Source organism: Hippopotamus amphibius, chromosome 13, assembly GCF_030028045.1.
Source record: "Hippopotamus amphibius kiboko isolate mHipAmp2 chromosome 13, mHipAmp2.hap2, whole genome shotgun sequence".
Taxonomy (NCBI): domain Eukaryota; kingdom Metazoa; phylum Chordata; class Mammalia; order Artiodactyla; family Hippopotamidae; genus Hippopotamus; species Hippopotamus amphibius.
Genome location: NC_080198.1, coordinates 2,089,307 through 2,106,928, shown reverse-complemented (window position 1 = coordinate 2,106,928; position 17,622 = coordinate 2,089,307). Strand labels below are relative to the sequence as shown.

Below are 17,622 nucleotides of genomic sequence, written 5' to 3'. Positions count from 1 at the left end.
TTCCCGGCTTCTCGGTGGCCTCTGGCCCCCCCAGCGCGGCTCCCAGGACCCGAGGACGGGCACAGCCGTCCCGCTGTTCTGGCCTGTCACGGTCCCTCGGACGAAGCCCGTTTCCCCGTCCCGCTGTCACGGCCTGCGCAGGCCCTGTCGCCTCCGAGGCTCACTGCAGGGGAAGGATGGGGGGAGGCGGAGGCAGTGACTTCGGGGGTTGAGGGGCCAGCGCTCTGCACTTAGAGTTCTCTTTCTAGGATGCCGCTGCCTGTGAAATCCTGGACCCTTCCTCGGCCTTGCCCTGACCCTGGGGTCCCGTGCACCCTCCCCAACAAGCCTTGCAAGGTCCTGAACACTCTGGTGCCTGCAGCCCCACACGTGTCCTGCCGGACGGAGCTTGCCCATCCCTCGTGCACACGGTGGCCTGCCCCCCCCCACCCCGCTCGGCCTCCACCCCCGGAGCGTCCTGAGCCGGGGAGAGCCCTCACCCGCTGCCCAGCTGCTCCTCCTGGGTCCCGGCGGAGGGTGCCTGGCTTCCAGGAAGCCTCCCGCCTCGGGCACTGGAGCTGGGCTCCGCGGTGCCTGACGCACCCCCGTCGCTCTTCCTCATGCCGGCCGGCCTCGTGGTCTGTGTCCGCCACGTCCCTGGCCCTGACCTGGGTGTGTCACATAGTTGGCTTCAGTTCACAGAACGAAGTGACCAGCCGGGCGCCGAGGGGTTGCAGGGGGGCTCCTGGGAGAGGCTAGACCTTCCCATGGGCACTTGGTTTCATGTCTGCATTGTGGTCCCCGTGCAGCCCAGTTGTCCCTGTCCATGGTTTGGTGGGTAAGACTTTTCAGGTCCAAAGAAAATGTCGAGAGAGATTAAAACCAGTGAAGTTTTAAAATCACCAGTCTTTTTTTTTAAAAACAAAACTATGTGGTAAGTTGTCGTATTAGCTGTGTAGCTATGTTTAAAGCCTCAGTGAGGGACCTGCTCAGCCCATGGGTGCCGTGTCCCTTGGGGGCCCCATCAGGCCGCTGCAGCAGGGCCCCAGCTGGGCCTGGGTTTGGAGACCGAGCACTTGCTGTGTGCACAGCCAGGGGGACGTGAGGACTGTTTTTCTGGTGGGAAACGGAGGTCAGGCTGGGGTGGGGGAAGTTGGGCCCCGTGGCGGTGGCTCTGTGTCCTCGGGGCAGGCAGGCACACGTCCACCACGAGGCAGGTAGCCGCTCAGCTCCGCGACGGATGCCACACCGGAATGCGTTCTCTTCTGGTTTTATCTAAGAAAAGCCAGAAATCTGAATGAGTGAACACTCCTGGTACCTAGTTCTAACTTGAGAAAGAAAAAGAAGATGGTGACCACTGCTCTGTGTGGACCAAACAGACACTTGGGCTGGCCAGGCCCTCAACCGGGGGTGTGTGCCTGGCCCGTGGCGGGGGGGGGGGGTTCCCGAAGGCCAGGCTGTGGGGCAGCAGGAGAGGAGGGGGCTGGCTGGGTCTCTCCTCCTGGGCCCCTGTTTCCTCTGTGTCCGATGGGGGGCTTGGCTTGGTAGTTGGGGTTCCAGACAGGCCACAGGTCACAACCAAGCGGGGCTCTTTTTGAAGTCTGGTTTCTGGGGCTGTGCTGCCAGCTGACCCTTTGAACTCTCAGCATCTCTAGGACTCGGGCAGAAATCAGTGCCAAGTCTCCCGGGGGAGTCTAGGGACCAGCCTGGTTTGGGGGGCCACGTGCCCCAGGCCCTCTGCAGTTGTCTTGTGTCTGTCACCTGGGCATCGCCTCCTGAGGGAGGGGTGTCACTACCCGGCCAGAGGGTCCTTGTCCCTTTTGAGCCCAACGATGAGGGGTGGGGAGGTAGAAAAGCTTCCAGCTTCTTTTTAAAAACTTCCTGGACAAGGCTGAGTCATGTTTGCGGGGATTTTCTGCACTGAAATTGTCGGTTTCGGTGTGTTTTGGGCCTGTGGCTCCGTATCCCGTCATCCCCAACCAGGGTCTGAAACCTCACCTGAGGGCCGGGCCCAGCCAGCCCAGTGGAGACTGTTTGTTGTAAGTCTGTGCCCACCTGGGCCCGGGTCCCACTCCCACAGACCTTACGGTCCCTCTGGCAGCCAGAGAAGCCCTGGGGAGTCTGGGTTTCTTTAAAAAGGCTTCCCTGGCTGGGCAGGAGTAGTTTGAAGTGTGTGCACCTCCTATGTGCCTGCCGTGTGCTGTTCTGGGGCCCAGATCTCACGGGACAGACATTCCCGCAGATGGGGGTGTGGCAGGGGCATTCTGCTGTAGAGAGATGCAGCAGGGGAGGAAAGGGGAGGGCTGGGGTCCTCGCTGAGACACGGGTGGCCTTTGAGCAGAGACCTGAAGGAGGTGAGGAAGTGAGCCAGGTGGACGTCTGGGAAAAGATACCAGCAGAGGGGAAAGCATGTGCAAAGGCCCTGTGATAGGAGTGTGTTGGGAATGTGGAGGAACAGCCAGCAGGGCAAGGGTGGGATGGCCAAGGGGGCGTGGAGGAGGGGTCGCAGGGGGACAGCCAGTCCTGCAGAGCCGTCTGGGTCACTGGGAGGACTTGGCTCTAAGCCCCATGCGGGGCAGCAGAGGAGGGACCTGGTCCGAGTTGTGTTTTAACAGGATCCCAGCTGCTGCGTGGAGGAGGGTGGTGGGGGGCGGGGGGGGTGGTTGGTGGTGAGAGGGGCGCGATGAGCCTGCTGGAGAGGCTGTGACCGTAGCGCAGGAAAGAGGTTAGGGCCTCGCAGAGACTGGGCTGGTGGAGACAGGCCAAGCGGTCAGATGCTGGCTCTGTTTTGAAGGTGGAGCGGTCCGATTTGCTGACAGATGGGGAGTCAGGTGTGAGAAGGAGAGTTGCCAAGACTGGCCATCAGATTATTGGGCTGAGCAGCTGCAAGGATGGAGCTGCCGTCGGCCGAGATGGGGCAGCTGCGGGGGGCGGGCTGGGGGCCGTGCAGGAGCTCAGCTGAGCCTGCGTCCCAGGCGTCCGCTGGGCAGCACAGACGGAGCGCCGGGGGCTGGACGCGGGTTCGCACGGTTCCTTTGTGATCCCCGTAGAACCGCATCAGAGCAAACTGAGGAGCTGGGTAAAAGCAGAAACCCTCCTGACTCTCCCGGCCCCGCCCGGTGGTCCAGAAAGCGCATCCCCGCCCTCATTTTGGAAACGGTGCTCCTCGTCAACCGGCCAGAAGCCACCTTGGGTGTTCAGGTGGACGTGGCTCCCGCCTCCCCCAGCCCCTCTGTCTGAGGCCTCGGCAGCGTCTGGAGGCCGTGAGGGCCGCCCGTGCACTCGGCCGCGCTGCGTCTCTGCCCGCCCTCCCTAGATTTCCACCCGGCTCTGCAGGCTAAGACGTTCCCCCTCCTGCTCACCACCCCTCCTGAGGTCCTCCTAGGTCACGTTGACCCAACCTGCCCGCCAGGGGAGGTGCCTGGCGTGGCCTGGCTTCAGTCTGGGGTGTCCCCGGCTCCTCCTCCCTGGGAGGGACAGGGCTTGGGGGTGTCCCGCAGAGTCTGTAAGTCCCTTTGGTTGCCAGCCAGGCATCTGTCCTCTGTGAGGACCACTTACCAACTGTGGTCCAAGCTGCGAGGCTTTAGGCCTCCCCGGAGATGCTGCCTCCGCCCAGAGCAGGGAGGAGAGTGGGGATGGCCAGCACAGGGGCAGCCTCCGGGTCCCCTGGGGAAGCCCTCTCTGCCCCCTTCTTGCTGGCGTTCCAGCTCTGTGTCCCTTTACACACTCAATCGTCCCTTCAGATCGCCCCGTGTCCTTGTACACTGCTCCTCGGGGGCTGCCTCCGGGCCCGGGCACGTCATCTCTGAGTTGAAAGATGGGAGAAAGACCTGCACTTGAATCCTGGCTCTGCTCCAAGCTCTGCAACCTTGGGTGAGGCCCAAACCCCACGTCTCCGTTTTCCCATCAGCAGAGGCAGGGAGAGTCAGGCCTTCTCGATGGGCTCACGGCAGGGGTTAAATACGTGGACTTAGCTTGTGCCGGGTCTCCCACGGGGCACGCTGGCTGCGTGTATGTGGGTCGTGACCTACCCCATGCCGCAGCCGTCCCCGAAGACTGGTTTTCCAGACCCTGCTGGAATGCCTGCACTGCCCTGCGGCAGCCCCTTCCCCAGCAGCGGAACTGCTGAACGCCTCTGCCTCCCTGAGCCCCCAGGCTGCCTTCCCTCGGCCTTTGGTCCTGCTCCTGTTGCCCCAGGACGGGGCACACGGCCGCCAGTTCCTTCCCACCCTCCCCTCCCCTCCCGACCCTGCTCTGGTCTGTCCATGTTCCTCCCCCAGAACCTAGTGCAGAGCAAGACCGTCTCCTCCGCGTTCTGGGCGATAAGCCTCTGCTAACATGGCCTGGGCAGCAGAGCCGCAGGAGCCCCAGGGGCAGCTTGTGAGGGCCAGGCCTTTGTTGTCTCTGGCCCGGACTCCCTTTCTGGAAAGCAGGAACCCTGAACAGGGTGTGGTGGAGGCCGCGAGGTGTGAGGGGCATGTGTATGTGGGAGGCTGTCTTGCCCAGGCCTGTGCACGCTGTTGGGCATCCGGAGGGAGGCTCTGGCGCGGATGTGGAACCACGGGCAGGCCTGCAGACTGCTCTTCCCCGCACGGGGCCAGCCCACTCGGAAGAGGGTGGCGTTTCCACACAATGTGACCACAGCCGGGACCACGCAGCCCGAGCTGGCTTATCTCATCACCATACACGACCCCAAGACCCCCAGCCCTGCCCCCTGCACGTCAACTGCTCGCACGTCCTCTGGGCCACCAGGTGGCAGAGGCACCTGCCTGGGGTCAAGTCCCCGGCATGGTTGACCTTGGCCCAGTGACTCAGCGCTGCCAGCCCCACATTCCTCATCTGCAGAAGGGACAGTGGCCTAGGCCCGCCCCACCCCCCGCGTCCCTGTCCCCAGGGATGGTGGTTGCGTTGCAGGCCACGGAGGTTAAACACTCAACACAGCACCTGTGCCCAGAGGATGTACAGAGCGGAGTTGCTGCTGCATCACCCAGACCCATGAGTGTGTGTGTGTGTGTGAGAGTATGTGAGTGTGTGGGTGTGAGTGTGTGTATGTGAGTGTGTGTGTGTATGTGTCTGAGTGTGTGAGTATGTGTGTGAGAGTGTGTGTGTGAAAGTGTGTGTGTGTGTGTGTGTGAGAGTATGTGAGTGTGTGTGTGAGAGTGTGTGTGTGAGTGTGAGTGCGAGTGTGTTATGTGTCTGAGTGTGTGAGTGTGTGTGTGAAAGTGTGTGTGTGTGAGAGAGTGAGTGTGTGAGTGTGTGTATGTGTCTGAGTGTGTGTGAGTGTGTGTGTGTGTGTGTGTGTGTGAAAGTGTATGTATGTGAGTGTGTGTGTGTGAGAGAGTGAGTGTGTGTGTGTGTGTGACTCAGAAGTCGCAGAAGCCCAGGAGGTACACATGTGGGCTCTGAGGCCAGGCTCCCTGGGTTCTGATCTCACGCGTGAGCTGTGGGACCTCAGGATGGGCCCAGCCTCCCCGTGCCTGCGGGGGTGCCGGGCGGTCGGGGGACTGACGGAGCTGCGTGGACACCGCTGACCGTGTAGACGTGAGGCGCTACTTCTGTTGTCAGCCTCAGCGGTGCTGGGGGTGAGCGGCGGGTCCGTGCTTCTGCCCAGAGCCTCCTCTGACTAACATGTTTCCCAAGAACAGTCATTCAGGACCTCACAAGCCGTCATTAGAGATACCCGTGGCCCGAGAGGCCGAGGGCCCCCTGCCCTGACGCGCCCCCCCGCTGGAGTCAGGCTGTGGCGTCTCGGCCGGCCGTGGGGCCTGCGCCCTCCCTCAGACCCTCCCGCCTCCCCTGGGAGCCCCCTTCAGCAGCGACCATGGCTCACACCTGGAGGGGTGTCTGCAGAAGGGGAGGCCCTGCAGCAGGCAGGGCAGGTGACCCTGGCCCAGACGCTGGCCTGCGTGCCCCTCCCACCTCTAGCTGCCGGGACCTGCGGGCCGGGCCCTCCGTCAGAGAATCATGCAGACAGTGGTTAGCAAGCGCCTTTTATGAGCTGGGTGGCTTTTGAGGGCGTTCCCCTGTCCCGACTCTCAGAGGCTTCACGTGTCGTATGATGCTGGTGCTCTAATCGCCCCCATCTGACAGCAAGGGAAACTGAGGCACAGCAGGACTCCTGGCCATGGTCATCACACAGCTGGTGGCCGTGGAGCCAGGGTTCCAACCCAGACGTCTGGCTCGGAGGCCGTGGCGGGAAGCCCACCCAGCCCCCTCGCTTGGCAGAGATGAGGCCGGGAGACTTCAAAATGTGTTCTCGTATGTGGTTTCCGCCATCCTAGGGCCGTCGGAAATTCTGGACACTGCGATCCAACCATTTCCCCACGTGAAAATAACACAAACCAGCCTCTAGTGCAAGAAGGCACGTGTGGAAAACCGGAGGAGGGGAGGAGGAGCCTGGGGGACCTGGGGACGATGCAGAGCTTGGAGTCCCTGGGCCGGGGCGGTAGGGCCCCTGGAGCCAAGGGTGGACGCCTCCGTGTGCAGCTCTTGCCCCCCCCCGCTCTGCAGCACACCCCCTGCTCTCCACCCCCCGCAATTGCTCTCCAGCCCCCACTCCCTGCTCTCCAGCCCCAAGTCCCATCCCTCGTCCCCTCCCCTCCCCGTCCCCACACGCGTGCATGCACACACGCACACACACAGCTTCCGGGCCCCTGTTGTGCACTTGTGGAGCTTGGTCTCTTGGGAAGGAGCCAGTCTTGCTTGGGTCCCTGTCTTTGCTGGAGGCTGAGACTTTCAGGGACCCAGCCCTCACAGAGCAGGACTCCCAGTGGGGGTGGGGGGTGGTGGACCCCCCCACACTCGCCCAGGTGATCTCCATGGGGACCAAGAGGGTTGGAGTGAGGGCTGCAGCAGGCAGGGTTGGCCTCATGGAGGAAGTGGGTCTTGAACTGAGACCTGAGTGTAGCCTCAGAGGCCAAGAAATGCAAGTGAAGGGCAGTGGGTGCAGACTCACAGTGGCTTCTAGCCAGGGCAGGAGTCCTTCTGCCACACCTCTGACAGGTGTCTGACCTGCCGCAGCTTGCACAGCCGCAGTGACAGGGAGCTCATCACCTCCAGTGCAACCCTAACCACCTGAGAGCATTGTTTCTCGAGCCGAGCGACACCGGTCATAGTTCTGTCCACAGGAGAAATCTGCTGTCCTCTGCCTGTTGGCCCATCAGAGGCTTGACCACAGGCCTCCTAATCCCTCTGGCCGCTGTCCTGGCCACGTGGTCCCGGCCCTTGGTGGGAGGTGGCCTCGTGCTGTAATCGGGGCTGCAGACGGGGCTGCTCTCACCCCCGGCTGGCGTCTGTCGTGGCGTGTGGTGCGCTGTGCTGGCAGATCTGCAGGAGGGAGTCTGTGATGGATTAGCCATGTCTGCCCCGGGCTGGCTGGAGAAGGTGGGGGTGAGTACGCCCCAGGCTTAAGAACCCGTCTGGGGCTCCGAGGGTCTTGCGCTGTGATCTGATACCTGTAGTGGACGGCAGGGCTGGGTCTGCTTCTGGCTTTTCGCCTGTTGGTGTTAGTGACTGGCTTCTTGGCTTGTATGAAACTCATGTCAGCCAAAAATGTCCCCCAGTCTTTTTCATAAGAACAACCATCAAGCTAAACCTTCCCCCATCTTGACATAGTTTCCATTATATTGATATATAATTAATTTAAATCAACCCCTTGTTGACAGGCATTTAGATTATTTCCAAGTTTGTATAATTGGAAACAACACTGTGGTAGAATTCCTTGTACTTGCCCCTTTGCCTGGTGGTCTTATTTCCTTCGCGTGAATCTCTAGGAACGGGATTGCTGGGTCAGGGCATCTTCTCAGAGTACTGGCAGCAGCCCTAACTGTCATGGAACGTCCCAGAAGCTCTGAACTGGCAGGGATGTGGGATGGTGCCCGCCCATTCCTAGATTTGCACTTGGCCGCGAGTCTGTGCGTGATCACGAATTCCATTGTGCAGCAGGACCAACTCTGGGGTGTCCGATCCTGGCTGATGGACACGGGCTTGGGGAGAAGCCTCCCCAGGAGAGAGAGGGGGGACCTGGGTGGCGAGAGGTGGAGCTCTGGTCGGGAGAGCACCGTGGTGAGGAAGAAGTGTGCAGGGACGGCTTGGGGCTGGGCCAGAGAGCTATGTCCCTGGGGCAGTCTGCAGTGGACATTCTGCTGTGAGGAGGGGGCAGGTGTCTGTTCTGCTCAGGGGACAGTCCCTCCTCCCCTGGGAAGGAGCTGGGGGCAGAGCCAAGTGCTAACCAGGACAGAGGGGCTTCGCGCCTTTAGCTTCGGGGTGTGAGTAAACATCTCCATGGGCTGAGGTCAAGCATCTGCAAGATTGAAGCTCAGTGACCAGGTCCAGCTGGTGCCCTGAGGGATTTAAGCCGCACGTCCTGAGAGCACCTGTTGCTGCCAGCGCTTGTCCGCGCCGGGCGTTTTCACGTCCCGTGTTGTCCTTGTGTTCACCAGGGGTTTGGCTCAGGTTAAGGAGACTCTCTCGGTGTCTAATACTGTGTAGCTTCTGTTTGGGACCGTGAAAGAGAGATGTTCTCTGGCTCAAGACGGGTTCTTATGCTATGTGCTCTGCTCGATTTAATCCACTCATTTTTTGGAGGACAGTGAGTCATGCTGATTGCAATAGGATGGTCTGGCCATTTCTTATCGGAGTGGTTTGAGGTTTTGATTTTGGTAAAGACGCCAGGGAGGGGAAGGTGTGCAGCGTGCCGAAATCTGGCGAACAGCGTTCCAGGCAGAAGGAACAGCCAGTGCAAAGGCCCTGAGGCAGGAATGTGCTGACCCCTTTAAGAAGAGAGGAGGGAAGCCAGTGAGGCTGGAACAGAATGAGCGAGGGGACGAGGGACCTAGGTGAGGTCAGCTGAGGTCAGGCCTGCGAGACGGTGTCTGCTCAGTGTGACGGGGAGCAGACAGGCACTTGATGTGCCTCCCATTTTGTCAGGGTTGCTCTGACTGCCATGGGAGGAGAGAGGCAGGGAGTGAGGGATGACCCAGGGAGCCGTGGTGGTGCCCTGGACCACCTGGTGGGCAGGTGGGTGTGTGTGGACGGTCGGCTCACAGGGGAGAGGAGGCTGGAGGTGACTGTCAGCCCCTTCCCTTGGCCTGGAAGGAGGTCGGGCCCTTTCCCCCAAGCACCTTCTGGAACCTGCTGGCCCGAGACAGTTGTGGGCAGGGCAGGAGCCCTGGGCCGGCACAGCCCCAGGACGTCCTGGCCTCCCCATAGCCGCCGCCGTCCCCATCAGATCGCAGGTGCACCCCTCCTGCCGGGCCCCAGGCTCCGCATGGTGGGTGCTGGCACAGATGGTCCTATCCGTGAGCTCCGCTGGGGGCCAGGCCCGCGCCCTCCGCAGGGCAGGGTGCAGCCGCAAGTCCGGGGCCGTCACCTGCCTCTGCTTCCTCAGCTCCCTCTGCCCAAACCAGCCGACTGGGAGTGGCCGCAGCCCTCAGACATGCCCAGCTGGTCCCCCTGTGGGGGATGGGGACATGCCTTTCCACCTGTTCACCTTGCTCTGAGGCCACGTGAGTGCGGGCTGGGTCAGGGTCAGGGGCCGAGTCCCTGCCCACGAGGGCGGACACCCCCTTTGTTGGGGGCGTCGGTCACTGGGGGAGCGGACCTGCGTGGACCCCTGCCCGTCTCCACAGCCTCTGCAGACTCAGGGCTCAGAGACTATCTGACTCCTGGTGAGCTGAGCCCTGGTGCTTCTCCTCAAGGACGCGTCTGTTTTCCGCCACCCTCCGGCTCAGAAAGCAGCCCGGGCCCTGACAGAGCGTCCCCCCGCCCTGGGTGCGCACGTGGAGATGGTCCTGGGGAGGCACGGGACTGGCGGGGGCTCACATGGGCCACGCGCATGTCCCGGGGACGGGGAGAGCTGTCGCCTGTGGGGCCCGCGGGCCCCTTCCCCCTCCCCTGCAGCTGTCCGTGCCTGCGCCCACCCGCGTCCACCACCCCACACGGAGCCCAGAGGCCCCGGGGGAGCTGCTGCTGGGTGACTGACGGGCGGCAGGGGGTCTCGAGGGGTGGTGGGCCCGGGGCACCGAGAGCAGCCCCCCAGGGTTACAGACCGGGACCAGGCTTGGGAATGGGCGTGAGCCCCTGACTCACAGCCACATCGAGGCCAGGCACCCAGGGCTCTTCCCCACGGATGGACCCTCGCCACGCTTCAGCCCCTGGGCAGCAGGCTGCAGTGTCCTGTGCCACAGGAGACCCACTGCGTGTCGCCGCGGGGCAGAGCGCGAGGCCTGTGCTATTCTTAGATGGCCCGCCGGACAGCACGTGCCAGGCTTTGCAGCCAGGCGGGCTGGGGGGAGAGGCGTGCAGGGCTGTGCTGCCTGTGGCCGGGCTGTGCTGGCTCCAGGGCCCCGTGCCCGTGCCCCTCCCCCAGGAGGCACATTCCACACGGGGCAGTGGGGGCCCTCGGGCCCTGGGACCCATGGAGACCGTGGGAGCAGAGCTGGGGGTGGGGGGGCCGGTCCCAGAGGCTGCTGCGTGCAGGGCGTTCCCGCGGCTCTGAAGACAGGATCCCTAGGAAGGACTGGAGCCCTCGGGGGTCTGTGTGCCCTTCCCTCCACTGGGCCACTTCCACAGGGACCCCACCCTGGCCCCAGGGATCTGAGGCTGTCCTGTAGGGACAGGGGAGTGGCAGGGCGCCACTTGAGAGGCCGCCAGAAGCTCCCTTCTCTCTGTCTCACGTCTTCTAAGGTCGTGAGTTTGGGATGAGTAAGCCACCCCTCTGTCCCCGCACCGGGCACTTGGAAGGTTGAGGGATGTGCACAGGCCCGGGACGAGGGCGGTGGGTTGGAGGGGAGCCCCCGGCCTTGGGCTTTCGTCCCGACTCACCTGTGCGTTACCTGTGCAGCTTAGGGCAAGGCCTGTGCTGTGTGGGCCTCCATCTCCTCACCTGGAAAAGGGGTTCATCTGTCCTCTGCAGACTGGCTTTAAGATTTAGACAAAATGTATATGCAGCTCTGTGTTCAACTCCCAGCTGGCCGCAACCAGCCGCACAGACGGGGCGGCTTGAGCAGCAGGCGCTGGCTCCTCCTGGCGGACCCTGGAGGCCACGATAAGGCGTGGGCCGGGTGGCTCCCCTGAGGTCTTCTCCCCAGTGTGGGCCTCACAGCCTTGGCCCTCTGTGTGCGTCTTAATCTCGTCTGTGAGGACACCAGTCAGGCTGCCTGGGACCCTCGTGAGCTCGTTTTAACTGAATTACCTCTTTAAAGACTATTTCCAAACAGACACAGCCTGAGGTGCTGGCCCTCAGAGCTTGAAATACACAAATCTCGTTGTGGGGGGCCCGGGTCAGCAAACACCAGCACAGTGCCTGACCCCCGTAGGTGTGCGGGGAAGTGTCCTTTTGTTAATTGCTGTTTTTAAAAAAATACAAAGCAAGTGGTTTCCTTAATCCAGGCGGTGGGGGTGGGCGAGCGGAGGCGATGGGACACGCTGTCCGTGCGTGAGTGTCCCTGGGCAGCTGCTCTGGGCCAGGCCCGCCCGAGGCCCTGGGCTCATCCGTGGACCCTGGGGCCGAGCTTCCCCGGGAGACGGTGGACAGGGCCCGTCGGGGAGGGAGGGGCGTCGGCTGTGAGGAGGGGGCGCGCCGTACAGAGAAAGCAGCCACTGCAAGGGGAGGGGAGCCTCAGGAGGGCGCGGAGCAGAGGGTCTCCGCGGGCCCGGCTGCCCCCGGGGACCACCTGCGGGAGGGCGGGGGTGGCGGATGCCTGTGGGGCCCTGGGCTGGGGTTTCCGCTCACCCAGGCCTGTCCTCTCTCTGCAGCGTCGAGGGCGAGGCCCCCAGCAGCGAGACTGGCACGCCGCTGGACAGCCCCTCCGCCTACCACCAGGGCCCCCTGGCACCCGGCTCCGGCCTGAGCCCGGACCCCTACGAGCACACGGCGGGGGGCGCCTATGGGCTGTACGCGGGGCCACCCGGGCAGCAGCAGCGCACGCGGAGGCCCAGGCTGCAGCACTCGACCTCCATCCTGCGCAAGCAGGCCGAGGAGGAGGCCATCAAGCGCTCGCGGTCCCTCTCTGAGAGCTATGAGCTCTCCTCCGACCTGCAGGACAAGCAGGTAGGTGGCCGGCCACACGGGCCACGCGCGGAGAGGGGGGGATGAGGGCTGCGGTGCTTGAGCGGCCCTTTGCCGGGGCTGCCCAAGGCCGCGGGGGGCCCCAGGCGTGCGACAGCCGGGTACGAGGCAGGGGCCGTTCCCCACGGACGTGGCCTTTGCCCCCGCCGGCTCCTCGCGACACAGAGGGTCTGGAGGGAAGCGGCCGGGTGTGGGATGTTCCCATCTGACCTTGGCCTCGGCCCGGGTCACACCCTCATGGCTGGGCTCCGGGGCCCGTGCTGGGCGTCAGGACCTGATGCCGCCCGTGCGCACGGGTTACGTGGCGGCCACTGAGGGTCTGGGGTCCAGGAGGGGCCTGAACCTTGGGCGGTCTGCAGGAGGGGCCCTCGGGGATGGGGAGTCCGTTCACAGCAGAAACAGCACGTGCTCTGAAGCGAGCAGCATGCCCCTCCCCAGCCAGTGAGGCCCGACGGCGCGCGCCACCCCGCAGCTTGCAGCTCCCTGTCCTGGGGGAGAGCGCCTCCGTGCAGCCTGCGCTTCCGCCCCGGGGCCTCGGCCCAGACCCACCACGGGGTCAGCGTCTGCGTGCAGCGCGGGGGGTGTGCACCACCCGCCTGCTGGGCCTCGTAGGCTGGGGGCAGACGGGGAGGGTCCGGGTGGGGTGGGGAGTGGGGGCGAGGGCTCTCGTGCCCGGCCCCTCGGGTGCAGGCACATCGTAGGCACGTCAGGAAGAACCCTCACGTGGAGCTCCGACGGGAAGCTGCAGGCCTCAGGAGAGCCCTCAGGCTGCTGGACGCAGCCCCGTTGGCGTGCGGGCCGGGCCTGCCTGTCGCCTGGCCCCGGCTCCTGGGCGCTGACTGTGGGCCGTCTCCTCGTGAGCCCGGGTGCCCGCCTCTGCCCAGCCTGGGCCCTGGATCCTGCCCAGCAGCCGCTCAGACACTGCTCAGCCGCTGGACCCTCTGTTAGCGCCCCAGCCTTCCTGCTTGTCTTTTACGGAGCAGAGCTCTGAGCCGGCTGTGGCCCCAGGACTCTGCGGGGAGCTGCGTGGGTGCTGCCCGGGGCGCGTCTTCCCCCACAACAGTCCCTGCTGGCCCCTCTCCCTGCTCTTGGTGCTGCCCTGTGACCTTGGACAGCCCTGCCTACCTGCTCTGGTCTTCCTCCGTCTACCTGTGAGTCAGGACGGATGGCTGGGGGGGGTGGGGGGGGGGTCGGCCAGCACGTGGCCAGAGCCTGAAGCCAGTGGCCCCTGTCCGGCAAATATTGGGGAGCACGTCGCCCCCTGGCCCCACGGCCAGGCCCACAGCACGGGCCGCTACTTTCTTTTACCGGTTGCACCGAGATCCAGAGCAGTTCAGAACAGTGTGTCGTAACAGATGGCTGCTGCAGGACCGTTACAATAGCAGTGAGAAAGTTAAACCCTCAGAGAGGCCTGCGGAGGTCGTCACATGCTTCCTGCGGCCTGGATGTGGATGAAATGCTGTTCATTTCCATCCCTCGCGTATCAGCCGGATGCCCACCACGTGCCAGACCCTGTGCTGGGCACTGGGGAGTCGCCAGGGGACGGGGTGTGGCCCCAGCCCTGAGCAGATGCTGTGCTCCAGAGACAGCTTAGCAGTAAAGACACAGGTTAATTCCAGAGCATGATGCAAACTCCGGGGATGAAGAAAGAGGAGAGAGAAGCTGAGCGCCTGTGGGAGGAGACGGCTTGGAAGAGGTTGGTGGGGTCACCTCTCCAAGGTGGTATCAGAACTGGGTGCTGGAGGACGGGACCTCCCAGGAAGAGGCGACAGTACGCATGAAGGCCAGAGGCCAAGCAAGCTTGGCGGAAAGGATGGCTGGGAAGAGGTGAGGGGTGGGGAGGGGACGCTGAGGGCCGCGGAGCGTTCAACTCCTGGCAGGCAAGGCAAAAACAGGGACAGGACAGATGACACGGGAACTTCCAGGTGAAGGTAGGGTGCCCCGCTCCATGAGGGGGTAGAGTCTGGGTGACGCAAAGCCCTGTTTGCGTGGAAGGCGCCCCGTGCAAGGTCGTGCCGTGCCTGCCGGCCCCCGGCCTCCGCACCTCCTGGCGGTTTCCTGTCTGAGCGGGAGGCCCTCGTTGGCAGGGGTGGCGGCTGTGCATCACGGGAGGGCGAGCCTCTCGGCTCCCGTCTCGTCACGCGTCAGCGCCTCTGTTCCCCTCTGCACGGGCCCCTCTGCTGACCAGACGCTGTGTCCGGTGCGGGCGACACCCAGCAGGCGAGTGCAGGCTGGTTGGGTTCCCTCCCCTGCACCCCCGGTCGGTGCGCCGACTGCGCCTTGGGTCGGTTCCGGCGCGGGAGGAAAAAGGCATGACCGTGGGGGGCCCGGGGCCTGAGTGAGAGGGGGCCTGGGTCTGTGTGTCCCCTGGCAGAGGCCGGTCGGAGGGGGCTGAGGGACTTTGACGACGTAGCACAGAGCCTGCGTCTGCCTTCCCGACGTACCCCCCGTCCCCACCCAGACCTGGGGGGACGGTCTCAGGCCAAGAGTGTCGCTGCTGGGCTGGCGCGTTCCACCGTCCGCAGGCGGCACGGGCCGTGGAGCCCCCCCGGCCTCTGCGGCGCCCCCGCCCCTCCCGCCGGGCTGGCCCGAGAGGCCCGGCACCCAGGCCCCCGGGGGGCGGCGAGGAGAGGGCGTCCCAGAGCTCAGCCGCGGGCCCTCGGTCGGCCCCGTGGCTTTCGCAGCTCCACGGCAAACCCAGAAAACGGAGGCGCTGCTCCCGCATGTGGAAGTGAGGTCATCTCTTTGGATGCCGTTCAGGAACTTCAGGGCGAGAGAAGAGACAGGCCCGCCCTGGCTGCCTCGGCCGGCCGGCGGCTTTGAGAGGCCGTTCTGATCCCCGCTGCCCCGCCCCCCACGGCCTCCCTCCTGCGAGGGGCCGCTGCGCCCTGCCTGCCGCTCCCCTTCCTGTGGGCCCCGGGGAGCTGGCACGTCCGCGTCTGGGGGGAGCTGGCGTCCCTCGGGGGCCCCGGACCCACACTGAGTCCTGAGCGGGGCGGAGCCCCCCCACTTCCCGGCCACCCCCAGGCGGCTCTGAGCAGCCCTCCCGCCAGCTCGGCCGAGGCCTGGCTTTGCTCAGTTACGCGGGTGCCTCTGTCTGTCCCGGACAGACGTGGCCTCTGGCGGGTGGGGACCTTGGCTGCCTGCCGCCGGCGTGGGCGTGGTGCCGGCCCGGCAGACGGCGGCGCCCTGCCCCGTCGGGCTCTGAGTGTGCCTCTCCCGGGGACCTGAGGCCTCCCCGCCCCACGTCAGCCGGCTCCCCGTCCCGGGTCTCCTTGCGTTGTGAAGAGCGGGCTCTGGTCTCGCTCGGGAGCTCGGCGCGGGGAGCAGCCCTCGGGGCTGTCCTTGGTCGTGGGCCGGCGCGCGCCTGGGACCTCTCAGGCCCACGTGGCACACGGTAGTCCCAGCACCCCCCCTGCCTGCAGCCTGGCCCCACTGCCAGGCTCACAGAGCCCACACGGGGGTCTGGAGGCCTCCAGCGGTGTGTTGGGTCTCTTCTCTGGGCCTCAGTTTCCCCACCTGTTCAGGGAGGGGACTTGGGGACCCCACAGACTGTCTGCACCTCCTGGGAGTGCTGTCGAGGGTCCTGTACCTCCTCCGCCCCTTGCTGTCACGTGCTGAGGGCCTGCCTCGCCTGTGTCCACTGCAGTCCTGCGCGGTAGGTCTGATGGGACTGAGGGACTGCAGGGTCCAAGGCGTCTCAGCGTCACTCCGCTGACGAGGGCACAGCCAGGACTAGAACCCAGGCCCGTGGCCAGTGCTGGGCACCCAGGACCTGCTCGGGTCTCAGGCCGGTCTCATAACCTGCACCTGCCCCGGGCTGCTTGTCTCTGGAGGGGCTGCCTGCGTCTCTCGGACCATCTCCAAGTGTCATTAAATTGCACGCGCCGGGTGCACCAAGGCCAAAGGCTGCCGTAGCCGGAGAAGTTTGGGAAAGCACCACCCTTTAAAGGGTCTGAGAAGTCCTGCAGGGCACACTTGCTTTAACTGTCATGTGTTATTTCCCCGCCTCCCTGGGCCTGGGAACCCTGTCTGGCACGGCCGCTGGCAGGCCCCGGCGGGGGTCTGAGCCCTGGGATGCACGGGGCCTCCTGGGCCGTCCTCACGCTCCTCTTCTTCTCCCGCAGGTGGAGATGCTAGAACGGAAGTATGGGGGCCGCCTCGTGACCCGCCATGCAGCGCGCACCATCCAGACGGCCTTCCGCCAGTACCAAATGAACAAGAACTTCGAGCGGCTGCGCAGCTCCATGTCCGAGAACCGCATGTCTCGCCGCATCGTGCTGTCCAACATGAGGATGCAGTTCTCCTTTGAGGGGCCCGAGAAGGTGCACAGCTCCTACTTCGAGGGCAAGCAGGTCTCGGTGACGGACGAGGGGGCCCCGCTGGGGGCCCTGGTGCCGGCCGAGTGTGGGGACCTGGGCCCACCACCAGCCCTCCAGGCCCCCGCCCCGGCTGGCGACTTCACAGACGCCATCACGGAGCTGGAGGACGCCTTCTCACGGCAGGTGAAGTCGCTGGCCGAGTCCATCGACGATGCGCTCAACTGCCGCAGCCTGCACGCCGAGGAGGCACCCGCACCCGACGCAGGGCGGGCCCGGGACGCCGAGCCTTCGGCGGCCCTGCATGGCGCGGAGCACCGCCAGCTGGACGAGATGACCGCCTCGTACAGTGATGTCACCCTGTACATCGACGAGGAGGAGCTGTCGCCACCCCTGCCCTCCACGCAGGCGGGGCGCCGGCCGTCCAGCGCGGAGTCGGACCTGCGTCTGCGGGCCGGGGGCGCCGCCCAGGACTACTGGGCCCCGGTCCACGAGGACGACAGGGGGGACACGGACGCCAGCCGCCGGAGCACACCCTCCCTGGAGCCGCGCGAGCCACGGCCACGCGAGCCACGGCCCCGCGGGGAGCACCTGCCGCTGCTCACCATCGAGCCGCCCAGCGACAGCTCCGCGGACCTCAGTGACCGCTCGGACCGCAGCTCGCTCAGGAGGCAGAGCGCCTGTGAGCGCGGCCTGGGCGGGCCCCAGGGCAGCCCCAAGCACGGCCCCCGCGGGCCCCCCAGGGGCCTCCCCCGGGAGGAGCCGGAGCCCCGGGCCCGGCCGCCCAGGCCCCCGGACGGCCACCTGGCCATCAACGGCTCGGCCAACAGGCAGAGCAGGTCCGAGTCGGACTACTCGGACGGGGACAACGACAGCCTCAACAGCACGTCCAACTCCAACGACACCATCAACTGCAGCTCTGAGTCCTCGTCCCGCGACAGCCTGCGCGAGCAGACGCTCAGCAAGCAGACCTACCACAAGGAGACGCGCAACAGCTGGGACTCGCCCGCCTTCAGCAACGACATCATTCGCAAGCGGCACTACCGCATCGGCCTCAACCTCTTCAACAAGTGAGTCCCCGGCCACCCGCCGCCCTGGCGCCCGCGTGGCGGGGGCTGCCTGGTGGCGAGGCTCGGGGGGCACGTGGCGTGGGGGCTGACACGCCGCGCCAGGCAGAGCTCGGGCCCTGGTGCTGAGGATGCGCGCCTGTGAGGAGGGGCGGGCCGGGTCCAGGCCCGCGCCTGTGTCCGTGTG

At 65.1% G+C, this 17,622-nt stretch overlaps 1 protein-coding gene across 9 annotated transcripts in view; it reads left to right on the top strand.

The window, feature by feature from the left end:
* IQSEC1 (IQ motif and Sec7 domain ArfGEF 1) overlaps positions 1–17,622 on the top strand; it is an 81,791-nt gene that overhangs the window by 28,344 nt on the left and 35,825 nt on the right. For all 9 annotated transcript variants that reach the window (XR_009048769.1, XR_009048768.1, XM_057705588.1 and 6 more), the window contains exons 2-3: positions 11,737–12,031; positions 16,177–17,438. Coding sequence is in view for 7 of the 9 variants with exons in the window: in XM_057705588.1 (XP_057561571.1) it covers positions 11,737–12,031; positions 16,177–17,438 (1,557 nt within the window). In the remaining 2 variants the exon portion in view is untranslated. The remainder of the gene's footprint in view (positions 1–11,736; positions 12,032–16,176; positions 17,439–17,622) is intronic.